At 46.8% G+C, this 18,721-nt stretch overlaps 1 protein-coding gene across 4 annotated transcripts in view; it reads left to right on the forward strand.

Moving 5' to 3' along the window:
• SGPL1 (sphingosine-1-phosphate lyase 1) overlaps nucleotides 1-18,721 on the forward strand; it is a 490,430-nt gene that overhangs the window by 429,815 nt on the left and 41,894 nt on the right. For all 4 annotated transcript variants that reach the window (XR_015295917.1, XR_015295918.1, XR_015295919.1 and 1 more), the window contains exon 13: nucleotides 1,688-1,808. Coding sequence is in view for 1 of the 4 variants with exons in the window: in XM_086922046.1 (XP_086778172.1) it covers nucleotides 1,688-1,808 (121 nt within the window). In the remaining 3 variants the exon portion in view is untranslated. The remainder of the gene's footprint in view (nucleotides 1-1,687; nucleotides 1,809-18,721) is intronic.

Here is an 18,721-nt window from a genome sequence, read left to right on the forward strand (position 1 = left end):
CCTTCTGCTTTTCATGACCGCGAGCAACACCAAATTTCTCTTGAGCTCCCCAGCAAATTATTAATAGGCTTCTTCGGGCTTAATCAGATATAATGTTTTATGTCAACAACATACTAAAAAAACACAGAAGACCTTTCACCTAGTAAAGGGATTGTGCAAACTTCTTTTCTGCAGAGTATAAATATATTAAGGGCCACTTTAATGTTGTCAAACTAGATTCCTACTGCTTGGAATTCTCACCCAGCATGTGATTTGAATATTATGGCATGTGTTTATAAGCTGATAGAAATATAGCTTCCCATAAATGTTATTATATACACATTTTGCAGTAATTGCACCTTCCCTGGATTATAAACTGCAGGCTTTGTTAGAAGAAATACATTAAAAACGGTTATATCAATAATAAAACCATTTTTTTCTGTTTTTGGAGAGATATTCATCAGAATTCCATTTAAATTCAGTTTCGCCCATCATTTGTTTTTCTTCATAAGGTGTTTGTGACTGGTGGAGCTCTTTATAACCTGGATGCTCAATACATTCTTTGCTGCTGTTTGGAAGGTTTTGGCCATTTCTCCAGTATACAAAGTTATTTGTGGAGCATAAAGGTCCTCAAGAGTCCAGAACAAGGTGAAAGCGTGCAAAAGGCTTATTGAATGTACCCTGTGGTTGTCTTCTGAATTTTATAGAGTAACTCAACCTGTACCATTCTCCTCTGGAAAAGATTCATACATCTTCACTCCGAGCAAAAGCAACCACCATTGCTCTTCATAGATCTGTTCCAATCGGTTTTATCTGCACTCTGCCATCGTGGCGTCTCCTCACACTTTCTACTGACTTTACATGTGGAGGCGGGGCTAGAGCAATTGGGGCAACCCCTCCCAATTGTTCAACATAACAAAATAAATTGTCGAACAAACAAAAACTGGTGGGACGTATAAGCCAGTCACCGCTCCACATTCAAGGTGTGGCCTTGCCCTACCTGCTACAGATTAAGAGACCTGATCTTCACCTAATAGACATGACTTTGGGGGAAGAGCATCACTAATGTAACAAACAAAAGAAGTTAACAACACTTGGGAAAGTGTGGTCGAGTGGGTCAAATAGTTCACAGTGGGACAGTCACCAGTGTAGAGTGAACGTGTCTGACTTTCCTGCCATGAAAAGTCCTATAACCAGTAGACACCCATTCCTTCAAACACATGCCAAAGATTTTTTTCATATAGATGATTAAGTGAGATTATTATTGCAAGGGTAGTACTAAGCTATAGTTACTCCTGCACCCTTCCTCCTTAAGCCCACCCCAAATTTGACCCTACTCCTTTATCCAGACCACCACATTCTCCCACTCACATGTGGAACACTTACTCAGTTCCAAATTTCCAAAACCTACTCTGGTATAATTCCTTTGTGTAAAACTACGAAGTAATTTTGGAGAATAACTTGGTCAGCAGGGAATGCTGTTTTCCGTTATTTTAAAGGATTACTTAGTAATTCGGGGATTCTGTACGGTAAGATCCAACTTCAGTGGGGGGCTCAAAATTGTTGATTGCGCTTGTCTTTTGAAACTTCAAGATTGCTTGCTTTCCTACTCATTTAACCGGATTTGTTCTTTCTGTTTCACTTTAAAAAGTTTTCTTCATCTGGCTGACAAACCTTTTTTTAATCTTCAAAACGTATTTCTCCTCAGCATCCACCTCTGTGTAACAATGCTGCACACCAAGCCTGGAATTGCACAGACATTTGTCAAAGATGTGCGAGAAAGTGTGGCTGAAATCATGAAAAACCCTGGGGCTAAAACCACTGGCATGGTATGTATAACTTCTTGATAAACCTTTGATCAATTCAACTACAAAATATAATTATTTGGGAGTTTGGTTTTGCGAGTCTTCTAGACCATCAGCTCACTTAGCTGCCTTGAAAAAAAGAGCAGGTGCAATAACATACTCCCTGACCCAACTGAACCAGACCCTGAGCAGCCCCTCCGCAGATCCCATTTTGAAGGTGATCAAAGCTACACTACTCCCTGCCTTAAACTATGGCCATCAGGCCTTCCCTGGTGCATGCTCTGCTAGTTGCCCTGCCATGGAGGCTCCGAGAAGATTACTCTTAAAACCCGTATTTTAAAAATGGGGCATTAGATCATGCTGGGAGGCAACGGCCCTGTGTTTTACTTCTTCAGACATTCAAGCGCTCTCAAGGATTGGAAAGTTGTAAGACTCCTGAACAATCTTTTTTGACTCTCTTTGGCCCCAGTGCTTCCAGTTCCTCCCCCCCAAAAACTAATTACAGACTTTTTTGTCCCCTGGATTAGAACCTCCTGTCTTAATCTATTTTATTTCTGGCCTAGCTCAGTAATGTGATCACACTGGTAACTATAAGACTGATTTTATATGCATAGATTTTTTAATCCTGATAGTGTGTTTTTCCAGTTTCATTTTTTAATATGATAACTGTGCTAATGCTGATATTTTATAGCAATGGTTTTAATTAACTGTACTAATCAAATAAACTTGATTAACCTTTGGAAAACCCTAATGCAAATGTTATTTTTGTGATGCCTAATGATGTAACTCAGATCTCCAGAATGTGGAATTTCTTCTGAGAGCCATATAAATAACAAATGTCAGATGATTTACTGCGATTAATTATTTCTGTTATTTTTTTTCTTTCGCATTTTCTCTTACCGCAATAAAAAGTTGCCTGGATTTCTCTTGTGTGTAATAAGTTTTATTTATTTGCTTTGAAGCGAATACAATTTTTTTTCTGGCAGCCAACATTTATAGATAGTCTATGTTTCCAGCTTGGTAGTTTATTCTGTTAGCACCGTTGACAATGTTCTGCCTTGTCAGAGAGTTGGTCTCTCCTGGCGAATTTGCTATCTCAAACCACCCAGATATGCATTAGCCATTTTAGGCTGACTTCTACATGTCTGCAGTGAATGTCTTGGCCCCTCCAGGGTTGAGCCACAGCCGACACTGGGCTTGTGGCACCAGTGAAATGGAAATTGATGTATAAAGCACAAACTTCACCCTCTAGGGACATTTTGTCGCTATGAACCATTGACATGATGAACTCCAACACAGATGAACCTTTGACAGAACAAACATGTCTTTAGAGACTTCCTTAAAAACAAAGGTGGAAGTCGATATATTTTTATCCCCAACAGTAGAACATTCCATAGTTTTGGGTCCCAGGAAAGAGACTGAGATTCCACTTGCCTTAGCTTTCGTTATGGATGGTAGTAAAAAAACAAGAGCTGACTTTTGCATTACAAATTTCTTTTGGGGGTGTAACGCTCAAAGCTAGATGCCAGAGAGAATTTTTGATGCTATAAAAGACTCTGTATAAGGTACAGAGCTTTAAACTTAATTCTTTGCTTCACCAACAGCCAACGTCATCCAAGCAGGAAGACCAAGAAAGAGAAGATTGACACAATCTATCTTGGAGAGAATGTACTCTGAAATAAATTGAGCATGCAAGTGAGATGGCAAGAAAAAAAGTGCCATAATCATTTTAATCTGAATAAGCATGAATAGGTAACAGCCTTAAGCCGAAGAAGGGGGTGGATAGGCCCCAGGTGGTTTGGTCTTAATAGAATTAGGCTACAGATAGTCATGCCTCCTCTTGTGGTGGTTTCAAACTACTAATATGTTTTAACTTTGAGCTACAAAATATCAGCCATCCACCACTAGATAGATAACATGCAAGTGTAAGATTTGCTATAGAACGAGATACCTGATGACCAACATGTATTATGAGTGCCTTGCCATTATTATAGGAAGTTGTCATGCATTCAAACGCCCTGATCAGGGAGATCAGCTGGTGTAGGTTGATATTAAATATCATTGATGAAAGCGAGGAGCTCTGAGGGACCCCTTAAGTAACGCCTTATTCAGGGGATCCTGTATGAAGAAAGAAACACCATCTCTGACCCCCTTAAAGAAGGAGTCAAACCTTTCCAACGTTTGGCTCTTATATACAACTTCATTGAGATGTTTTAAAAGTTAGTTATGGTCCATAGTTTCAAATTCCAAGAAAAGATATAGCTAAAGGAGTGCATAAGTCTCCTTGATCCACCCAAACTCTCAGATCATGCAGAGCCAAAGCGAGGGAGCTTCATTGCCTCACCCTGGACGAAGCCTAGTTGCCATGCATCCAACTAATTGGTTTCTTCTGCAGATCTAGTGAGTTGATTGAAAAAGTACATACTCGGCAATATTGCTCAGGGCCAGTAATATGTATGTAGATCTGAAAGAGACACGTTAGTGATAGATTCCTTACCTTAGAATATCCCCACGCGTCAGACTGGATCCAGAAAGTTTTGCGTAGCAGTACCCTTGCGCGTCGGTAGGCGTCGTCTGCGGCTCCGCGTCCGTCGTCGGCGTCGTGGGCGCCGTGATGACGTCGTCGGAGTACTTAGACGCCGCCTCCGCGTGCTGACGTCAGTTCTTCTTTTTTCCGCGCCAGCCAGCGCAGATCTGGAAAGAGCAGTTCCCTAGTCACTTTTTGACTAAACTTTTGTGATCTTTTTTGATCCATTTCGAAGTCTTTACGACTCCGACGGTGCCGTTAGGGATGCCCGGCTTCAAGCATTGCGACGAGTGCGACCGTACCATGTCGGTTACGGATCCCCACCGCTTGTGCCTGATGTGTTTGGGCGTCGACCATGACGACGAGGCCTGCTCTGACTGTCGGGCCCTCTCGAGGAAGGCCAGGCGGGAGCGGTCCCGCAGGCGACTCGAGATCCGCCAGTCGGCCCCGCGCCGTGTGAGGTCCCGGTCCCGGTCCCACGGGAGGTCGAGGGACAGGTCGCGGGGACGGAGCCGTCACAGCTCCGGGAGTCGGCGCCACTCCTCCGGGTCCAAGTGGTCAGGTAAGAAGCATAAGAAGTCGAAGAGACATCATCGCTCTTCCGACTCCCCCCGGCGCTCACGCGATGCGGCCGGGGGTTCGGGTGACACCGCCCACGCGGCTCCTCGTGAGTCGCGGGCGCCGCATTCGGCCCCATACACCCCGGTCCCTGGGCTGAACGCGACGCCGGAGGAGATCGAGCGCTTCCTCATGGCCATGAGGTCCCTTTCTCCTCCGGGTTCCGCGGCGCCTTCGGGCCCAGTGAACCCGTCTGGGGGCCCTAGTGGGTCAGGGGCTACGACCCCGACGCCGTCGGGTGCTTCGGTCTCGACGCCGCCGGCGCCGCAGGGCTCCACGATCCCGACGCCGCCGGTGCCCTCGGGCTCGGCGCCGCAGGGAACAGCGGCCCCGGCGTCGTCGGTGCCTTCGGGCCCGGCGCCGCTGGGCGCGGCTAGGCCCTCGTCGGGCGTTGGATCGTCACCGGTGGACCTTACGACCCCCCCGGCGTCGGTCCGTGTGGTGTCCCCTCCGGCGTCGTCCTCGGGCGGCGCCGTCCCCGATGCCTCCTCTCACTGGGTTCCGACGTCGGAACGGCGCCTGTCGGCGCCGCTCTCGACGCCGTTCGGAGAATTTCAATTCTATGAACCCACCCCATTAACTTATGACCCTGAATCTCAGGAGGTGGGGGACAAGGAGAATTGGGAGGGGTCTGAGGACCCTCTGACAAGGGAATGTCAGTCTAACATGGACTGGACAGGAGACCTTGGGGAGGCCAGTGGCCTGGACACCTCTCCAGACACTGTATTCGTCTCTCCTCCGACCGAGGCTTCGGAATAGGGGGCTACATATAGTGTGGTGTTGATGAGGGCTGCTAAGGCCTTGGGCCTTGAGCTCCCCGTCGTGGCCGTGAGGACTAACCTCCTCACTGAGGTCCTTAAGCCGTAGTCATGCTCCATGGAGCCTCTGCTGCCGTTTAATGAGGCCTTGACGGACGTTCTTTTGGGCACTTGGTCCAGGCCCGCTACAGGTTCGCCTGTAGATAGGAACGTGGCCAGACGCCACCGCCCGGCCCCGGGCGACCCATGTTTCCTGTCCACCCACCCCACCCCGAGAGTCTGGTTATCCAGGCCTCTAACTCCCAGACCGCCTTCCCGACGGCTCCCCCCGATCGGGAATCCAAGAGGTACGAGGCCTATGGCAAAAAGTTGTTCTCGTCCCTCAGCTTGGGACTGCGGTCTTCCAACACCGCATGCCTCTTGGGCCGTTACACCCACTCTCTGTGGGAAACGGTAGCGGAAGTGCTGCCAGAGTGTCCGTTGGAGGTACGGGCCAAACTCGGCCAAGCCCTACTGGAGGGCCGGGACGCAGCGAAGTATAATATCAGGTGCGGACTGGATACTACTGACTCGCTGGGCAGAGCGATGGCTACGACGGTGGCGATACGACGCCACGCCTGGCTGAGATCCGCCAACTTCTCGGCAGACGTCCAAAATACACTCATGGACATGCCGTTCGATGGCCGTAGCCTCTTTGGCGACAAGGCAGATCACGCGCTTGAGCGCTTTAAGGACTCCAGGGCTACGGCCAAGTCCTTGGGCCTCTCGGCCCCGCGCCTGCAAATGAGTGCCTTTCGCCCCTTTCGTGGCCAGGGAAGGGGCGCCCCCACACATGCCGCCAGCCAATCGCCGCAAACTGTCGTCCAGCGCGGCGGCGGCCGTGGAAACCGCCGTGGAGGTGGTCGGGGAAACAGGCGGAGCCAGTCCACACCTGCCCCCGCAGCATCCGCCTCTAAACCCTCCTAGTCCGTGCTTTTCGGCCCATGTGACGCCAGTGGGAGGCAGGGTTCGCCATCACCACTCACACTGGCGCACAGTCACTTCGGACAGGTGGGTGCTGCAGATCGTCCGAAGGGGCTACTCCCTCCCCTTTGAGACGATCCCTCAAGCCATGCCACCGCAACACCACCGCGTATCGGGGGATCACTTGCGGCTCCTACAGGAGGAAGTTTCGGCCCTCTTGGCCAAGGGGGCCATCGAGCGCGTTCCTGGGCCAGAAGTAGGACGTGGTCGCTACTCCCACTACTTCCTGGTACCCAAGAAGGGCAAAGGGGGCCTACGCCCTATCTTGGATCTGAGGAACATCAACGGCTTCCTCCGGAAGGAGAAGTTCAAAATGCTGACACTGGCTCAGGTCTTGGCTGCCCTAGACCCAGGAGACTGGATGGTAGCGTTGGACTTGCAGGAAGCGTATTTCCACATCCCCGTCCTGCCGGCCCACCGGCGTTACCTGCGGTTCACGGTGGGCCTCGAGCACTTTCAGTTTACCGTGCTCCCCTTCGGCCTTACCAGCGCCCCACGGGTGTTCACGAAGGTGATGGCGGTGGTCGCAGCTCACCTGCGCAGGTTAGGGGTTTCAGTCTTCCCCTACCTAGACGACTGGTTGTTGAAGGCGGGATCGCCCCAGGCAGTCGTCAACCACCTCCAGACTACGGCGGATCTCCTGCACCGGCTGGGATTTTCCATCAATGTGCCGAAGTCACACCTGTGCCCCTCTCAGAAGCTCCTTTTCATCGGAGCGGTTCTCGACTCGGCGCAGTTTCGGGTTTACCCGCCCGAACAGCGGGTCCGGGATATACAGGCCCTGATTCCGATCTTCAGGCCGTTATCCCGGGTTTCGGTCAGGTTGACACTGCGGCTTCTGGGGCTGATGGCCTCCTGCATCCTTCTGGTGCATCACGCACGGTGGCGGATGTGGGCTCTGCAGTGGGACCTGAAGTTTCAGTGGGCCCAGCACCGAGGCAACATGGCCGACCATGTCCTGATCTCGGAGGGCACTGCGAGACAGCTGCAGTGGTGGCTCACGGCACGATTGGGTCAACGGCAGATCCCTCTCCCTTCCCCAACCGGAGCACGTAGTTGTGATGGACGCGTCCCTCCAGGGCTGGGGAGGCCACTTGGGAGAGGCGGAGATCAGAGGACTCTGGTCTCCGGCGGAGTCCCGGCTCCATATCAATCTGTTGGAGCTGCGGGCGATTCGTCTGGCACTGAAAGCATTCCTCCCGTCTGTCCGAGGGAGTGCGGTGCAGGTGTTCACGGACAACACCACCGCCATGTGGTACTGCAACAAACAGGGCGGGGTGGGGTCGTGGACCCTATGCCAGGAGGCTCTGCGCCTCTGGCAATGGCTGGAACATCAGGGCGTGACTCTGGTGGTTCAACACCTGGCAGGTTCTCTGAACGCCAGGGCGGACGAACTCAGCCGTCGGTGCTCGATGGATCACGAATGGCGTCTGAACTCGGACGTGGCGCAAGGCCTCTTTCTGCGATGGGGAGAGCCTTGGTTAGATCTACTCGCCACCGAAGAGAACGCGCAATGTCATCAGTCCTGCGCGTTGGAATTTCCAAGGCGGCACTCGCTCAGAGATGCTTTTCGTCGCGAGTGGAGCTGCGGTCTGTTGTACGCCTTTCCGCCTATACCTCTTCTGCCCAGAGTGCTGAAGAAGATCAAGCGCGACCGGGCCCAGGTCATCCTTGTGGCCCCGGACTGGGCACGAAGGTACTGGTATCCCGAGCTACTCAGTATGTTAGTCGATCCCCCGGTTCGTCTGCCTCTTCAGGAGGACCTTCTGTCGCAGCAGCAGGGGACGGTCCTCCACCCGAACCTGTCCAGTCTCCACCTCCATGCATGGAGATTGAGCGGCGACAGTTGAGGCCATTTGACTTGCCTCCTGAAGTTTGCAACATCATTCTGGCAGCCAGGCGTCCCTCCACAAAGACGGTATACGCCTGCAGGTGGAACAGATTTGTGGCATGGTGCGCAGCAAAGGCTGTGGATCCCCTCATTGCCCCTCTCTCTGAGGTTCTTCTCTTCCTTCTTTCTCTTGCCCAGCAGGGCTCTGCTCTGGGCACTATCAAGGGCTATCTTTCGGCTCTTTCAGCCTTTCTGAGGCTGCCTGACCAACCTTCTTTGTTCAAGTCCCCTATCGTAAATCGATTCCTGAAGGGCATCACTCATACTTTTCCTCCGGTTCCCTTCGTGATGCCTCAGTGGGACTTGAACCTGGTTCTAACATTTCTGATGTGCGCTCCCTTTGATCCACTTCACAACTGTCCACTTCGCCTTCTTTCTTTGAAGACTGCCTTCCTGGTAGCCATCACCTCTGCCAGGAGAGTGAGTGAGCTCCAGGCTCTCTTGTAAGCCTCCTTTCCTTTCAGTCCATCCGGACAAGGTTGTTTTGAGGACTAGGCCCTCCTTCTTGCCTAAGGTGGTCACGGCCTTCCACATTGGGCAGTCCATCACATTGCCAACCTTCTTTCCGCCTCCGCACCCCTCGAGAGAGGAGGAGAGGCTCCACCGTCTGGACCGAAAACATGCGCTCTCGTTCTATCTGGATCGCACACGCCAGTTCCGGGTGGATGATCAACTCTTTGTTGGGTACGCGGGCGCTAAGAAAGGGAAAGCGGTGCACAAGAGGACCATTTCTCGATGGATTATCATATGCATCCAGGCGTGTTACTCCTTAGCTAAGAAGGAACCCCCTGTTGGGCTGAGGGCTCATTCCACTCGAGCCACGGCCACTACAACTGCCTTGGGCCGAGGTGTGCCCTTGCAGGACATTTGCCAGGCAGCTACGTGGGCCTCGTTGCACACGTTTGCAAGGCACTACTGCCTGGACAGTCAAGTCCGGAGGGACGGCTACTTCGGCCGTTCCGTTCTCCGGGACTTTCTGGTGTAAATATTGGTTCGCAGACCCACCACCACGGGGATGGTATTGCTGGGGTATCTATTCTAAGGTAAGGAATCTATCACTAACGTGTCTCTTTCAGATGCACAAGTTACTACTTGTGTAACGATATATCTGTAAGAGACATTAGTTAGTGATAGATTCCTTACCGACCCACCCATCCTCCCCGTTCTGCGAACCGATATCTAGGGTTAAGGTCATCCCCCTTCAGGGCCCTAGTTTCTTGGCACCAGTGTCGGTTTTTGTCATGGCTCTGCGCTTCTGGCGCGGAAAAGCTGTGGCTAAGAACTGACGTCAGCACGCGGAGGCGGCGTCTAAGTACTCCGACGACGTCAACACGGCGCCCACGACGCCGACGACGGACGCGGAGCCGCAGACGACGCCTACCGACGCGCAAGGGTACTGCTACGCAAAACTTTCCGGATCCAGTCTGACGCCTGGGGATATTCTAAGGTAAAGAATCTATCACTAACTAATGTCTCTTACAGATATATCGTTACACAAGTAGTAACTTGTGCTTATAGACCTTAGGATTGACTAGGTTGTCACTTTTCAAAAGAGGATTAATTATCCCTCTCTTTAGTTCCCCATAAAAATAGGTGAAGGAGAAAAACCACCAATAATGATGATTGCAGTCAAGACAGGAGCCATCACTGAAGAACAAGCCTGTGGAAATTAACAGGCCATGTTTAATCAGGGAACCCTCATTTGATCTTCCTTAAGGCTGCTTCCACCTCATGCTGGCTGGCGGAAAGGATGTTCAATAGGTAGATGGGGAAGGACACTCCACCAGCCCAGAAATGTCTATAAAGGGAGTTGCAGAGTTACTAATCCATGCTTTGATCTTTGGAATCTTGGATGAGAAGTGTAGGACAAGCTCAGATTTCTTGTGATGAAGTCTGTGACCAAGAAAGATGAGGAAGATCAGCAGTAGGTGAACACTTTTTGGGGACTAAAGAGATTGTTAGCAGAGCAAGACACTTTAAGTATGGAATCGTTCAGGAAAGCTCTTTGGAAATATTTCCATCTTTTGATATTGTTTATAGAGAGGCAAGCCTTTTCAGGCATATTTTGTGTATCCTTTTCATTCCAGTTATCTAGGATAAAGCGGACTATCCTTTAGTACCTAGGAGTGCTACTTGCTGGTTACTTTCGTTGAGGTGCTTTTAAAGAGTTTTTTTCAGGGCTTCTTTATCTGGGGCTTTAAAGACTGCCTCTTGGAAGTAAGTTACTGCTTCACCTGCCTCATTAATGTGAGGAATCACCTGGTATTCGCTTCGCTTCAAAGGGTGGGTGACACTACCTTTCATTGAACATACTACCACTGTGATGCTTTGCTGGGCCTTTGTGCTGTGTCATCTCAGACTTTACAACTCTATGTCGAGCACACAATTAAAATACTCAAACTCCTTTTTCTATGAAGTAAGTCTCTCCTTATTGATACCTCTGATCATGTAACTACTGTTCTCCCGACTCTCAGACCGACTGATGTTATGGGATATATATGGCCAATCTTCTGTTGCATAGCATGGACATTCTGAGTTTCCTGATGTGTATTTCTCCACATATGCTCTGTATAACTGGAACTGGCTGATGAATGGTCTGATCCAGCAATTGCTCAGTCTATATCCTTAAATTCACAGTGGAACAAAAGTACTCCTTCACAAAATGAATAGCCCTGGAATGGTGGACGTTAACCTACAGAAGATGAACTTTTGTGTAAAGTACAATTAGTTGATGGGCCATACTAACTCTTTAAACATTCAAACATGGGTTGACTGTACATTAAAGGTGACTGTTTTGACTGTATCTTCGATATACAAAACCCATTAAGATCCCTGGTAATCTGGTCTGGCCATTTATCTACTACTTTGAGTTCCTCCCTAGAGTTTTTCTCCAAAAGACCCATGAAATGATGATGCCAAGTGCAAGCATAAATATTTCCCTTCAAAATATAGTGGAGTAACTCAACAATGCCTCTACTTCCCAGGGGTCATCTATGACACATTTTCCACATCAGCTCTGGATAAACTTGCTCCGTCTCCGAGACATGGATGCCTTCCAGACCTAAAGCCCCTCCCTGGCTCTGCATTCATTTACTGCTTTGAAAGCCATCAATTGATCAGCTGATCATCTTTGGAGATGTGTCTCTTCCAATAACTATTGGGCCCTCAAGGACTACAAGAGCGAGCTACATTGCGACCATAAATCTTCAACCTTCCGTTTTTTATTGTCAGGAATTGTGCAAATTACCCTGCTCCTTTTTTCCCGCATAGTATTCGATTTTCGGGCCTCTTTCTGAAATTTAATGTGATGTGATGTTTCAACATAAGCCTTACTTGGCCACCCTCCTTGCACATGTAGATCTTCTGCATTTAGCAAGGTAATCTTCTGTAAATGTATCTGGTTTCCAAACGTCTGTAAGGGAGTGTTGCAATCCAGTTTCATGCAATTTTTGTGAATAATGAGATAATGGATAAAACACTTGCAGAATTTCACTCTGGTGCCTTTGTCATTGTCCTCATTGTACTAAAACTATTAGCAACAATCTTCCTTGTTGACCAACTTTCATCTTAGGAAGGCTACAGGAGATCAGAGAGTCTCTGGTGCCACCCTGAACTAGGTCATTGTTCAAAGCTAACCTTGCCAAACCTTCCTCTAAATTAGAGTGACTAATATTCCACTGTATTTGATTTGGTAAGCTCACTGAACGATTAAAAAAGCAATTGTTTCACTGAAATGGAAATGTAGTCTCTGTTACAAGCAGAGAAACTCCTATCCGGCTAACTCATCCCATTTTAAGAGGATAAGGTATGTGGGCACTGACTGAGTACTCAGATTAACAGTACTCAGTTACGTCTCTAGTGCCCATAGTTGGTGACTGAAATTCTGTCTTCAGCCACCGGCTTTTGGTGGATTTTCAGCCAGAGTCCCCTCATCCCCGTAACAGTTATTTCTGCGAAAGTAGTCTCAGCCTCTTTGGTGGAGAACGTCTCCCTACCCTAGCAAATTAGTATAAATATGGCAGGTGTTCTACCACTGCTTTAGGGAAGATAGTAAGTCCATCATGATGATAAATAAAAAGTGTGACATAAAGAATTCTAAATCCCCCTTTTTTGTACGAACTGAAAGGCAGGAGACGCCCCACTGCATGGACAAAAAACTGCCTTTGATTGCCATTGTTCATATTGTTTAAACCTCTTTGTTGGGACTGCATTTTAGCAATTAATGTAGAGAGTTGCAAGTCTTCATATTTTCAGCAGTGCACCAAGTGGAGTTTAGCCACGCTTTGCATGACATTTGCCATCATCTAATGGCAAAAGCATTGCATCACAGGTGTGATTCATGTATAGACTTGTATTTATTTTTTCTTTCTTCCTCAACTCTTCCCATGCCAACCTGTATACATAACGGAAACTGCCCCATGTTGCTTGTGAGCAGGTTGTATACAAAGAGGATGACAATTTAAGTGTTTTCCTACATTTGACAAGTGGCTGGACATTGTAGTCCTAGATGATGGTTTTGGAACATTCACCACTTGTGGACTGCTTACACCTCTTCATCAAATCCACTCTGATGTTCCTCTCCTTCATAGAATCATCTTCTGCCATTTTTTACTTCTTTTTTACTGATTAAAGCTATGCCAGTGCTTACTTATCTGTGTGGTGAGGGCATGAGAGCCCTGAAGAACACTTCTACACCATCACCAGGCACCACCAGTATGTAGAAATGTAAGATGATCAGAGATCTCCAGGGGGACTCATCGGCCAAATGAAACAGAATTAAGTCATCAACACTACTGCAACTAGGGACACACCTTTGCTGGATGTTGGTATGAACTCTTCAAGTAGATTCCAAGGTCCAAAGTTCCCCAGGGCCCAGGTGAGGAGGCAGGAGAGGTGCTAATAAACCGCTGCGCTCTCCTGCAGCATGGACGCACCTCTGCTGTATGTTCGTTTGAACTCGTCAAGTGGACTCTGAGGTCCAGAGTGCTCCTGACCCCGTATGAGGAGGGGGGTGAAGGCTCTATGAAAAACCACTGCTCTTGCCAGCAGTGCTGGACGTGCTTTTGCTGGATGTTGGCTTGAACTCTTTGTGAACTCAAAGGTCCAGAGTGCTCCGGGACTGGTTTGAGGAGGTGCTATGAAAATGTAGGCACTCCTAAAGCAGTGCAGGATGCGGTCAAGACCGGGCAAAGGCAGGCTTGTTCAAGGCTGGGCTCGGCTGAGCCACCCCTCCGATACTCAGCCCTGAATATTAATTATCAGATATATAATCCTGAGTAAAAAGGAAAACTACTCAGAGGGCTATTGTTTAGGATACTTCAAATTCAACTACCTTTCTGGCCCCAGGGGCCGAATTAATAGCGAAATCGTAGGGGGAAAAATGGCTCATACCTACCCAAAAAGTGGTAAATGAGATCTAAGATATATGTGTGTATCATTGGTATAAGTAAGCCTTAGCTGTCTTCAGGTGGTATGATGGATAACTGTGGCACGAACAAGCCCAGTATTGACTGTTTCCAGAGAACAAAAGAGTGAAAATAAAAGCATACTATGAGGAAGAGATTTAACATCAGTCTCTAGTAACTGCCCATCACTGCATGCAAGTATAAACAAGCTGCCAAAGCAGCTAACACCTGAAAAATTAGGTATGATGTTTCTTAGTCAGTCTTAAAAATCGCTTTAACTGAGCAATACAATGCATAAAAGCTAACGTAGAAACAGCAAGATAGTTAGATTTTCTGTAGACAAGAATGAACAATTGCTTTTTGAAGATCAAATGTAAGATTTCTAGAATCAGGTAGGGGACCCTAACAACACCACTCATACAAAGCCAAGGGTGTGGAATCCCTTCTTTCCTGGAACCAGGACATATTGTTTGGGGTTCAAGGACACGTTTTTGTTTATTTTGTCCACTGTACAAGTAGCCCCAACCCACTGCAGGACAATCACTTTGGCTATCACTTTACATTACCACAGTCTGGATCTGTGAAAGGGGATCGTGTACCACAACGGTAAGATTGGTATCCATATCTATAACTTGCTCAGGCAGGTATATAGGATTCATCAAGGCGAAGGCTTACATTATTAGGGTGAGCACTCTAAGGAAATGCAGCGAGCTGTGATCTGAGCTTGCATTACCGACAGTGGTGCCAGCCCCACTCCAAAAAAAGGAGAACTATGCACTTATCGAATTCTACCTTGAAGAAGGAGATTTTACTCATCGTCTTTACAGGAGTAATATACAAAATACAGAGAGGTCAATAGAATAAAGTTTGTGTTTTCTCAATGTACCCCCTGGTAATAAAAATTGGGTGGCTGGAGGGTGAGAATGCTCCAAGATATCTCCCTTCTGGACCAACTGAAATTCTTGTACTCTAGAGACCGCATTTTCATTTCATAGTAGTATCATTTGTCCTCAAATTGTCTCCAATAATATTTACAAAGTATGCGTCTGTATTAGTGGTGCCATGCCTCGACTCACCATCACCTAGAAAATATTTACTACATTCATTTCTTGACAGAATGCGACAAATTACACTAGAGGAAGATCAATGTGTAATTGCAAATGAAAATGTGTAAGAAATTGCTAGAATAAGAATACCCCATAACAATATTAATTGAATATTTACAAAAAAATTAACTTTTGAGAAAGCCAGACTTAAAAGGAAATAAAAACCATGAACCGAGAGTATAGTATTAGTAATGAAATATTAGACGGAATCTAATTAAATAAAGTATATTATCAGTAAACGGTGGTACATTGTACAAACCAACATGGAAATTGCACATTTGCTTTTTGGGTACTGACTGTGGTGTTAAAAACAATGACATTGAAAGTGGCAGTTACTTCAAAAGACCTAAAGGAAAATCGCAATGCAAAGACGTTGGTAAAAAAAAAACCTTATGACGGTACTTTTCTGTGCTCAATTTTACTAGGATCAAATGTAATATATCAATAACAACCAAATAAACATATTTCATTTCAGGTACATATTTACATGTATAACATCCCATTGTATCTGTTCCACTCACTGCCTCTCTGGCCTTTTTTTACATAGAAAATGATGAATAAAGTTAAGATAAGGTGGAAGGAATGTAAGAATAAATATTCAGACAAAAAATAATAAATCTCCACTGAATTTATATTCTATAGAATTTAGACTCGACATATGTCAAGTGCATTTCATAATATTGGTTTTGTTTAAAAAATTCAAACATGGTAGGAATGCAAATCAAATATTACTCCAAAAAGTAGGCATGCTAGATTGAGAAATTGGAAACTGCATTTCCCAAAAGTGTCAATTAAAGATTGTACTAGTCAAACTTTCCGAGGACTGCCAAGGAAAAAGCAGAGAGAGCATAAATCCATTAAAGAATGGCATAATGCCCACTTTAGTTTAAATGGTTGCTGCATGACACAATGCCAACTTATACCATATACCTGCAATATTAGAGACTGATTATGTTGAGATGAGTGTTGGGTTAAATATATTCTGGGACGAGGCAGACTGATAATATTTTAGTGTATGGGTTTGATTGCAACGTTGATTTCTTGTTCAGATCTAGAGAGCGTTTGCATTGAGCTTCTGGTTTCACAACGAGACCCTCAGATGTTGATCCAGCTGCCCATCCCGTTTTGTTTGATTGTCAACCACAAATCTTCTCACAATGCCCTTTATGGCTACTTGTTTTGTTAAGATCATTTTCCTTGAGTATCTATTGTTTGTGTATTGGGGCAATCCTAGTTGCTGGATTCTAATCGGTGAGTGATTAGCTTTTAAATGCCTACTCGGGAGCTCTCAATTGAATTCTTTTCATGAAACACAATAAATATGAGGTACAAGTAAGATCATTTTGAAAAAGTGTTTTATTTGAAATTAGATTTGAAAATAAACACAACAGTTAATTACTTTGGAAGGCATTGTTGCTATTGTTTCTGTGCTTTTTGAACAGATGCAAATACATAGCTACCAAGGTTTCAGATTGCTGTGACATTTTTATAATTTCAGTGTAATTATCATGAGTGACATTTCAACAACTATGAGTGACACTTTCTCGCAAGCAAAATCAAGCAATGAAGATGAGGGAACAACAAAAAGCAGACATCCCACCCCTCCCTCCTCCATTGGAATTCACGAGGGACTATTTTAAAACAATGAAAAGTTGGCAGTCATGACCCATTAAATTTGGAATCTTATCAACGGTTTATACAGGCAGAGCAATTTTTTTGAATTGCACTGCTGCGAGCATGTTTTTTTTTATATTGTCAGAGCTGAAGTTAGTGATTAAAAAATACTTACGTTGCTAAAGCTTCCTTTTAGTTTCTCTGCAACTATTATGAGGGGTTTAGCCTTTCAAAGACCCCCTTAATCACTAACGCTGTTCACCAAAAGGTGGTATCGACCCTTTGTGCACATTATTATTAATGTTGTAAATTAACATCATATCAGAAGTCATGAATTATCAGACCTGAGCGGTTAACAAGAGCCCTCTTTTTCAGGAGGGCGCCGGAGGCAGTCAGATCTTTTGAGATCTTGCTCAGCAGAGATGACTATAAAAGCTAGTCTGCTCTGCCAATGGTCGCCATGAGGACAGCCATCAAACTGGCCAAACACAAGGAGTGGCATTTCACAGCTGTCTGGCCGAGGGGGTGAAGTATTATATCCTGAAAACAAAGCTGTACCCGCAGAGGAGTCAATGGCAATCAACACTATGTACATAGTACATAGTACTCGTGGCGACCGGTTCACGGACTGCACTCATTCACCTGAAACGCAATGAATTTACATTCTGCAATTTATATGCAGTCACAGATAACAATCTGTGTGTTGACCTCTACACATCTGAGTTTATTGACGAATGTGCACTCACGCTCCTTGCATCGCCACATGTGAGAATAACAGGAAACCTGCAGCGCACCCACTCTGTATCTTATGAGCATGCACCTGAAAATCTGACATCACGTGTACCACAATAGACACACATGGTTATCTAAATGGGCACTCACATACCTCTGAGCCAGCATTCCCACAAGTCACCACTGACGCAAACCTCTAGCACCCAGGACATTGAATTTGGGCAAGATTGCCTCAGACTGAGGTACACTCTTAAGGTCACAGCCTGCAGGCTCCAGCCTTGAGCCAGGGCAGAATTAAGCTAGCAGTAAGTAACCTGCAGCTGAAAACGCACAGCTGCTAAAAATTTAAATTCGCAGATAATTAAAACTTGGCTGACACTCTCAAATGTGGCACCTACTTGCGAGACGAGCTATTCTGTTTATGGGCCGGCTGCCATGGCCTCAGACTCCTTGCCTCCCCAATGTCTCGCTGCACTCAGTCGGCAAACGTGCACGGACGGTGCACTGCCCCTGCCCGGGCATGAGCAGACTCTGGCTCAGCAGGTGCAGCAGCTGTTGTACAGCGGGCACCAGCGACCGCCGCGGGCAGTCCGTGAGGTTTGGTCTGGTGGTCGCTGGGTCTCCATTGATTTGAATTTACCCCTGCGGAGCGAACACTGCCCATGATTTGCAGAAGCCTAACCAGTGAGCCTCAGCTCCCACAATATCTGTTGCCTCCGGCAGCAGAACAAGACTGGACTTCCTGCCATGCCTATGTCTCACTGCGTCACTCAACTTGAGCTGATTGGTGCCTGTCTTGGCAGAGCCATTGCGCGCCACTGCCCGACCCCAGTCAGAATGTAATACCCCATCCCGGGAGAAAGATGCATTGCAGCAGCCAGCGAGTTAAGCAAGTCTTCACTGACGTGACTGCACTGCCAGTCACTCCAGCTTTGTTTAGTCTGCACAGCATTGCCTATTATGCGTGACAATGCATTTGAGTGCGGTGATGTGGACCACTGCACTGAAATGCGTTAGTCTAACGCCTGATGCGTGGCACTTGGCAGGGCTGCAAATATCACAAACTTGCTTTATCGATGGAATTAAACTCAAGTGGCTCTTGAATTGCTCAAGAAACCACAACATCTTTGGAAACCACTACTGAAACATAAGACATTTTAAACTATTGAGTATGTGCAACTTACAAAAGTGTCTGAGACCCACCTGTATGCTCAACTTTTCTTCATGCATCGCCTCACTTTTCTGTGTGAGAGGCATTCGTCA

This window comes from Lissotriton vulgaris, chromosome 5, assembly GCF_964263255.1.
Source record: "Lissotriton vulgaris chromosome 5, aLisVul1.2, whole genome shotgun sequence".
Classification (NCBI taxonomy): Eukaryota; Metazoa; Chordata; class Amphibia; order Caudata; family Salamandridae; genus Lissotriton; species Lissotriton vulgaris.